This window comes from Branchiostoma floridae, chromosome 13, assembly GCF_000003815.2.
Source record: "Branchiostoma floridae strain S238N-H82 chromosome 13, Bfl_VNyyK, whole genome shotgun sequence".
In the NCBI taxonomy this organism is placed as follows: Eukaryota; Metazoa; Chordata; class Leptocardii; order Amphioxiformes; family Branchiostomatidae; genus Branchiostoma; species Branchiostoma floridae.
The window spans coordinates 1,058,613-1,067,532 of record NC_049991.1 but is presented as its reverse complement, the minus strand read 5'-3'; the positions used below and the strand labels follow the sequence as shown (position 1 = coordinate 1,067,532).

The 8,920-nt window shown below is 41.8% G+C and overlaps 1 protein-coding gene across 1 annotated transcript; it reads left to right on the top strand.

Moving 5' to 3' along the window:
* The first annotated feature begins 907 nt into the window (after positions 1-907).
* LOC118429300 (N-acetylglucosamine-1-phosphodiester alpha-N-acetylglucosaminidase-like) lies at positions 908-6,727 on the top strand. The gene is made up of 6 exons (XM_035839782.1): positions 908-921; positions 2,367-2,852; positions 3,378-3,517; positions 4,856-4,964; positions 5,345-5,473; positions 5,860-6,727. The coding sequence occupies exons 1-6, from the start codon at positions 908-910 to the stop codon at positions 6,014-6,016; spliced, it is 1,035 nt and encodes a 344-aa protein (XP_035695675.1). The 3' UTR covers positions 6,017-6,727.
* Positions 6,728-8,920: the final 2,193 nt, after the last annotated feature.

Genomic DNA, 8,920 nt, shown 5'->3' with positions numbered 1-8,920 from the left:
TCTTCGGTCGCAAACTTTACCAACGTGAAGAATAATGTTACTACGGAACTCATGCGGACTTGATATACACACTGGCGTCAGACGTATACTCGCTATGTTGGATGGGTCGGATTTTGGATCACAAACAGTTCTTAACCGTTCTGGCGTTACTATCATAGGTGGTAGTGCGAAATCGGTTACTGCCGAACAATAAAGTTCATTCAGAAAAAGTAACCTCCCCTTGAAACCAACTCCTCCTACGAGCAGTTATGCCATATGTCTCATTTGATACATCCGAGTAATCTCCAAGCCAATCTTGCTGTGGCATAAGATGGTATCATAAGCTGGGGTAGGAGTTAAGCCGACAGAGGAGTTTCATTCCCCACAGCGAAGATCTGCGGCAGAACAAACCGGGGTGGGGAATAAAACTCCTCTGCCGGCTAAACTCCTTCCCCAGCTTATGTTATGATACTAATCTTATGCCACAGCAAGATCTTCTTGTAGATTAACATCCTAGTTTGTTCAGGTAACAGCGTCACAGATGAAGATTGATACTGTACTGAAACGGAAGATATGCAGGAACTCATTTGTCACGTCTGTATTTCAATTTGATGTATTGTCTTTATCCTGGAGTAATGCTTAGTAGGGAAACTGCTTAACGGTCTGGTAACCATAACATCGGGAGATCGTCGCTCTTTCTTCGGTGCTGGGGTGTGGCCCGTCCGCCCAGTTCATCAGCGTACGCGGTTGGGTCAAGTTACAGAACTTTTCTCAATAACTCAAAAGGCCCGTCTAATTATAAAAGCCAGGCTGCTAGAAACCACTTGTATTTACGGGGCCTTAGCTCTGTCTGGTGTCGATGCCAGAGTAACTTTTATTCAATCCAGATGTTAGTAACGTTATAGTGGCCGGGTTATTGGTTTAAATCATGGGGATCGTACAGTATATATACAGTGTATATGGGTTGGGTAACTTTATACGGTCAACATAACATTCCTCCCCTACTGGATTTAAAACATATACTTAGTTGTTTTGAAGTTTGTATAGAATTCTTCTTAGTTTCCATGTATCCGAGAGCCCTCCAGAGTACAGATCTCATGCTCTTGTTCTTCAAATCTAGATTGGGGTTTTGTGCCTTTTCTTTTGCTCGTCAAAGATAGAGTCTTTCAAAACAGGGTTAGTATTTCATTAGTAGGTTTGTTAGGCATCTTTTTGTTTCAAGTCCTTAGCATGCATGATTCGTTCAAAGGCCGTTTTCACCACTGCCAGAAAGTGAACCGCAAAACACCCCTAAGCCGCCAAGTCGACCAGTTTACCCCTCCCTTACCCTTCCTCACGGCATGAAATTTAAGTTAGCAAAAGTTGACATTGAGGGTCGAAGTTCAAGGTCACAATTTGAATAAAGTCAAGACGTTCACCTGGACAGGAAAGATGGCGGTCACGAGCGTGAAAAGTGCCTTTTTCAAGATTGTTATTCTTTTGTGTTCTGTACAAGCATGTGTATCAACAGGACCGTAAGTATAACAGTCATATCTTGTTCTCCTGACCTGTTGCTCAACTGCTTGGTTGGTTTTATGTGTTATAAATGACAACGGTCCAGGAGTAATATTTTCCCGACATAGCCCTCGTCTGGACGTAGTTTTGAAAGCAAACATTACGGCGCTATAATAAGTGCTAGTATATGATAAGGATCTATAACAATTTGCTAAGATAGTACTTTACAAACAGCAAAGTCGCAAACCTTGTCTACTTTGTTATCTCCAAAAACTGACCACAGAAAAATCTGTTCGGATTTAAGATCCCTTTGAACATTGAACCAGCGTCCCTAAAAAGCGTCCCTAGCAACGGCCGTAGCAACGGTGGCACTTCTTTAAACAGGATACTTATGATTTGAAGACCAAAATGCTGAAAACGTCACAGTGCATCCAGTTTAAACAGTGTACCAATTCATGTTAACACCTGTTCTCCACGAATAAAGCATCTTCATTGAGCTCTAGTGGCACTACTGTGATACCACAACATGAGCATTATCAATCAATTTGTGATGCAGAAACCATCAACCAAAACATCAGGTCAACCTGAAACCTATTCTGTGAGAACGACTTTTTTCACTCCTGGCCTTACAATGTATTTGTTTGAACCATAATTGCTTTATTTATGCCAATTTTGTATGTCAATGTGTTTTGCTTGCTTTGAATGTGTTTAATCAACATACCAGTTTTCAAGAAAGAATATTGAGGTTTACAATTCTGTTGAAAATATACACCTGTGCCCCATCGTCAATCACTGCTGCAGGAACACCTTTATGATAGCACAATTTGAGCCAATTTGACATAATTCTTCTTTTCCGGTCATCACTTAAGATGATATGATTATCTTCCTTTCAGATCATTAGATGATGACTTGCTGCTACCCTTCCCATCATTTGAGGAGTGGCCCAGGCATTCCCACCGCCACGTCAGAGACTGTCAGCCCAACATATTTGGTAACGCCACCCACGAAACATTCCCAGCACATAGCAGCCTTCACACAACTGCCACATCTACCACTAGATACTTTGTAACCAAGGTGGTGGACTCCCTTGAGAACGTTAAGAATGGTTACGGACATTATACAGTGATCAACAACCCACTGAGGACTTTCTCAGTGGTGGAGCCGGGTGGATCAAATGGCTGTATGGAGCCAAGAAGAAGGACAGTCACACAGACATCCCAGACTCGTACCTGTCACGTGGCTCTCAATGCAGGGTTCTTTGACACTCGCACAGGGGCGTGTCTGGGGAACGTGGTGACAGACGGTCAACGTGTTCAAGACTCTGGGGGGATTCAAAATGCCAACTTTGGGATCAGAAAAGATGGAACGATCGTAGTTGGGTGAGTAAAAGTTGAATTATTGTAATATCAGGGCTTGAAATACCACCTGCATATGCAGGTTAGTGCAGGTAAAATTGGAGCTGTGCAAGTCTACAATGTGCCTGCACCTAACCTGCACTGGTCCATGTACAGTTTTATACATAATTGTCCTATAATGTATAGGTGTATATGGATTGTTATTAGCTGCATTGACTGTAACCACCTATAGAGTATAAAAGAAAAAAATAGCAATACATAGTTCCTGAACAATTTTAGTATGATCCATACTTCCTAAATTCAGAGTGATGCAGGTAAAATTTGTCTGGTGCTGGTAGTATTCGATTGTTCTGCAACAGTGCAAGTAATACCAGGTATGCAAGAAAAGGAGTTCGAACCCAGAATATGGTTTGCATTTCTTCACCTCACCAACATCCAGAAATTATTATGGCACCGGTGGAATTATGATTTGATTAATTGATTATTCCATATCTTTGGTTTTGCCATTGTCATAGTTTTTACCTGTTTCATCTGCGACATCTCCCCCAGCTATCTGTCTGAGCAGGATGTGCTAAGAGAAGACAACCCCTTCGTACAACTGGTGTCTGGAGTTATCTGGTTGGTCAGGAACGCTACCGTCTATGTGAACGAGAGTAGAACCACCGAATGTGCAGACATACAGGAAACTGGTGAGTTAAGCTGGCATCTTACCAGACTGCACAAAACTTCACCAGGAATTCATGAAGTGACATAAATCGGGGCACATTTTTGCTATTTGCCACGATTCATTGTCTGAAATTACTCCATTGCCGATGGAACAGATAGGTGCAAAATGGTTTAATAGCCACTTCTCTTTTTGATGATTTTTGGTAATTGTACATTTGGTTTTTACTTCAGTGGCAACAATACAATTTCCAATTAAGTTATTTACAAGACCAAGAATGTGATTCCATTGCTTTCCATCTGGGCTTCATATACAAATGTGTCGCTCTTCAGAGTGAACATTGGCACAAATTTGCAAAGCTGGCACAGTTTGGCACTGTCCAGTGAGATATAATGTCTGTGTGTGTGTGTGTGTGTGTGTTTGTGTGTTTGTGTTTCTGGATATTTGTGGTCGCCATAACTCTAGAACCTCTGAATGGATTGTAATGATATTTGGTATGTGGGTAGGGGTTGGGAAGATAGAGGCCAGGGTTGATTTTGGGCTCCCTGGTGTGTGACCTTGGTACTGCAGCAGAACTTCAATTTTTTGTATCTTTTGACCTGGACATGCTATGATGCTATGATTTTTTGTTTGCAGGTAGCTTAAGATGTATGGAAGAAGTGATGTATGTTTGGGCCCCCTAGTGGCTTGCTCTGGGCCCGCAGGGGCAATTTTTGTCAAAATCTTCCAAGGAGCATAAGGCCACACCAATTTAATTTCTTGGTTCACGGATTCGCTCGCTCCTATTTTTTGGAAAAAAAAATAAAAATAAAAATTACCACTCAGCAAATTTTCACCATTAATGAAACTATTCACCAACTTTCTGGTGTAGCAAAGTGGCCTTCATATTATAAGCTCCTTAAAGTGTGGGTACAGGTGCTGTTATTGTACAATTATAGTGTTTTTGTACTTTTTTCAAGCTGAAAACTTTTTTTCTTTATGTTTTGGATTAGCCGTTACCTTTACCCCAACCATTTTACAGTTTTTATTTTTATTTTTATTTCGCTCTCTCGCTCCATATTTTTTATGAAAAAATCCGTGAACCAAGAAATTAAATTGGTGTGGCCTAATGGAGTATAGAAATGATCAATTTCCATGATATGTAGCATGCAGGTATCTTTGGCAGAGATGTACATAATGAGGAGCGAATTATGCAAATGTGAACTTAATTTGCATACTTAATGAGAAAAAGCTATATTTACAGTATTTTCCATTACAGGACTCAAATACCTGTAATTATGGTAGATGTAGTTTGTGGGAGGTGGAAGATTAGCAGATTTGCTTTGTCCTTTTTGTCTCTAACCTGAATTATTCTTTCTCTCAGGCACCCTGGATAGGTTTGTTAATGTGGTGTCAGCTAGGACTGCAGTAGGACATGACGAGGAGGGGAGGGTTGTCCTGGTGCACATAGAGGGACAGACAGGAGACAGAGGGTGAGTGAAAAATAGCTCATGTTCAAAGAATATAGTTCAGACATGTTTCCAATGAAAACATTTCTTTCAACCTTTATTTAGCCTTGATTTACATACATCCAGAAAGAGACTGCAGGCAGGGTTCATGGTATTATGGTATATCTTAGCTTGTTGCTACACATGTAACGTTATTTTGTAAATGTGACGTAGAGGTGGTGTAATAGGATACTGGAAGAATTGGAAGTACACATGTACAAATGTAGTTTGGGTCCAGTGATGTTGTAAATGAGAGCCAAGATGACTTGCGGCTACATCCACACAGTAATGTTAGGGTTGTGGAAGTATCCAATGAAGAAGATAATTTTTCGACAATCTAAGGCACTCTTTTTGTCCACCCACAGAGTGAATTTGTGGGAGTTTGCAGATTACTTGCTCAGTCTTGGGCTGGTGAATGCTGTCAACCTGGACGGAGGCGGGTCTGCCACAATGGTGATAAATGGGACTGTTGTTAACTACCCTTCGGACCGCTGGTAACTACACAACTTACAAAATATAACTTGATGTTAAAATGTTAAATGTACCTGAGCAATAAATGATGACTGATTACCTATACTCCATGAAACACTAAGTTTATCATTAATAAGATTATGTTGACGTTAACCTTGTTATTTATGTGCCTATTAGCACATAGGTTTCAGTAGCAGAGTACATCTTTTCAGGAAGGGGTTGCTAGCTCTTGTACAATGTACCTTTTTACATCTCTTCCAAAAGAAGGGTGCAGCCCCAAATGTCCTTCCCTGAATTTGAACCTGGGTCTCCCAGTTATTGAAACCAGGATCTGAACTGTGAGGCTGCTACCAGTTGAGCTATAGGGACATCACTATAAGTATATTTAGTATGCTTGGTTATGTTTCAGTGCTGACGACCGAGCGTTCCGCTGTGCCCGTGCAGTCTCCACCATCCTGTGTGTCCACGATCCAGATGATGTGACATCAGACTGCAGAGTGGTCAGCTCTTACACCTGTCTGAATGTCACAATTTTGGGTGTCATTCTGAGTTGGATTCTGCAGTAACACACAAGAACACACACTAGTGCTAGGACATTTGGCGTGTGGCTAATGAGTTCCAGTTTTGAGTGCCTTGTAAAAGAGCTGTGACAGAAGTTGCAGACCTTCTAGGTTTTATGTTGTTTTCATCTGAGGAACTGTCATCAATTTGGAGTGGTAGATATATCTTGGTTTGACAAAAAAGTGACACAGGTTTTAAATTAGGACTTTTGGTAGCTTGCATCGTAGCATGTTTTTATGATCAGCATGACTGTAGATTGTACATGTATTGAAGGATTGGCATTTTTTTAGTTGTAGTGTTAAGGTAAAGGTACAGATAATCAGATGGTGTGAATGTTAATGCCTTTCCTTTCATTGAATTACAGTGTGCATGTGCTGAAGTGTGAATTACTATAGATTAAACTTTTTTAGTGTAGAAAGTCATGGCTCAGTGATTGTTGGGGACAGGGAGTGCAGGAGTCTGTTGTAACAGTTATGTTCTTTGATCATCCAGAAATGTGAAGATGACTCATGTGCGTCATGTGTACTAGAAGTAAATTATGTGGATCCATTGTAGGTGGGAAGGGGTGTGGCCTTTCATTCCACAGTTTTTTGGGTCATTTGGAGTGGAAGAAAGTAGTTGTTTGAGTGTTTGAGATTTACAGACTATTTTGTGGATGAGGTATGATAAAGTTTGAAAATTTGAACCTTATGGTGAATAAAGATGAAGTAGAAAAATCTGGTTGCATCCTTGTCTCTGAGTTAATCAGCAGCATATTATTGGTAACTAAATGATATGTATCAATATCCATATCTATATCTGTAACAGTTATATATGTATCTCTGTCTCTCTCTCTTGTTACATGTTGTTAATGATAAATGATTGCAAAGCATCCAAATGTAGAGATATAGGATGTTAATGTTAGTTTTTGCCATTGAGAAGTAGTTGCACGTTCAATTTAATGAGTAAGTTTGAGCCAAGTATACTTTTGCTTCAAGGACATCTGTTCAGGGTCATGGCTGTCAATAAGGCATGCCAAGAACATTTTGAGGAAGTTTCAAGGTTGTTTCAGTTTACCTCAAATTTGGAGCTATACGAGTATAAGTAAGGAACATAATCTATTGTTTTCAAAATTGAGCACAAGGCATAGGTACATTTACCTGTGAGTGAATGGTGTTCGGCACCAGGGACAGGTGTGTTTACCTGTGGGTGGGTGTTGTTCAGCACCATTGACAGGTGTGTTTACCTGTGTGTGAATGGTGCTCAGCACCAGGGATAGGTGTATTTACCTGTGTGGGGATGGTGTTCAGCACCAGGGACAGGTGTGTTTGACTATGTGTGGATGGTGTTCAGCACCAGGCACAGGTGTGTTAACCCGTGTGTGGATGGTGTTCAGCACCAGGGACAGGTGTGTTAACCTGTGTGTGGATGGTGTTTAGCACCAAGGACAGGCATGTTTGCGTGTGTGGATGGTGTTCAGCACCAGGGACAGGTGTGCTCACCTGTATCTGGATGGTGTTCAGCACCAGGGACAGGTGTGTTAACCTGTGTGTGGACAGTGTTCAGCACCAGGGACAGGCATGTTTGTGTGTGTGGATTGTGTTCAGCACCAGGGACAGGTGTGCTCACCTGTATCTGGACGGTGTTCAGCACCAGGGACAGGTATGTTTACCTGTGTTGGGATGGTGTTCAGCACCAGGGACAGGTGTGTTTGCCTATGTGTGGATGGTGTTCAGCACCAGGGATAGGTGTGTTTACCTGTGTGTGGATCGTGTTTAGCACCAAGGACAGACGTGTTTGTGTGTGTGGATGGTGTTAAGCACCAGGAACAGATGTGCTCACCTGTATCTGAATGGTGTTCAGCACCAGGGACAGGTGTGTTTGTGTGTGTGGATTGTGTACAGCACCCGGGACAGGCATGTTTGTATGTGTGGATTGTGTTCAGCACCAGGGACAGGTGTGTTCACCTGTGAGTGGATGGTGTTTAGCACCAGGGACAGGTGTGTTACCTATGTACGGATGGTGTTCAGCACCCAGGGACATGTGTGTTTACCTGTGTGTGGATGGTGTTCAGCACCAAGGACAGGTGTGTTTACCTGTGTGTGAATGGTTTTCAGCACCAGGGACAGGTGTGTTTACTTTTGTGTGAATGGTGTTCAGCACCAGGGACAGGTGTGTTTGCCTGTGTGAGGATGGTGTTCAGCACCAGGGACAGGTGTGTTTACTTTTGTGTGAATGGTGTTCAGCACTAGGGACAGGTGTGTTTGCCTGTGTGAGGATGGTGTTCAGCACCAGGGACAGGTGTGTTTACTTTTGTGTGAATGGTGTTCAGCACCAGGGACAGGTGTGTTTACCTGTGTGTGGATGGTGTTCAGCACCAGGGACAGGTGTGTTTACTTTTGTGTGAATGGTGTTCAGCACCAGGGACAGATGTGTTTACCTGTGTGTGATGTAGGATGATGTTGAATGGGTTTCTCTGAAGAGGAAAAATGTCAACAAAGTCGTCTGGCATGTAATGGAGACATGTTAGTTTCTGTCTAGTAAACTTCAGACAGTTTCATGAATTATGCATAGTGGTGGCCATCAAATAAATTGCCATGAAAAGTAACATATAAAATGAACATCAAAAGTTTGCAAGGAGCCTTACAGAGACGGTAGTCTCTTTTACATTGGAGTTGAGGTACCTGGTATGCAATGTCACACTTTGCTACAGCTTCTTTGTATAGGTCTTGAAATGCAATACATATGGCCTCATTCGGTCAATGACATGCAAAAACGTGTAAAAAATGCACCAATTATAGTATCATGAAAGTGTTTTGTGTTTGTGTAATGTTATAGAAACATGTAACATTACGTCAACGCCATGTTTATATGGGTCAAACCGCTATGCCCAGCACATCAATAACAGATGTTTCCATGTATGTCTACTG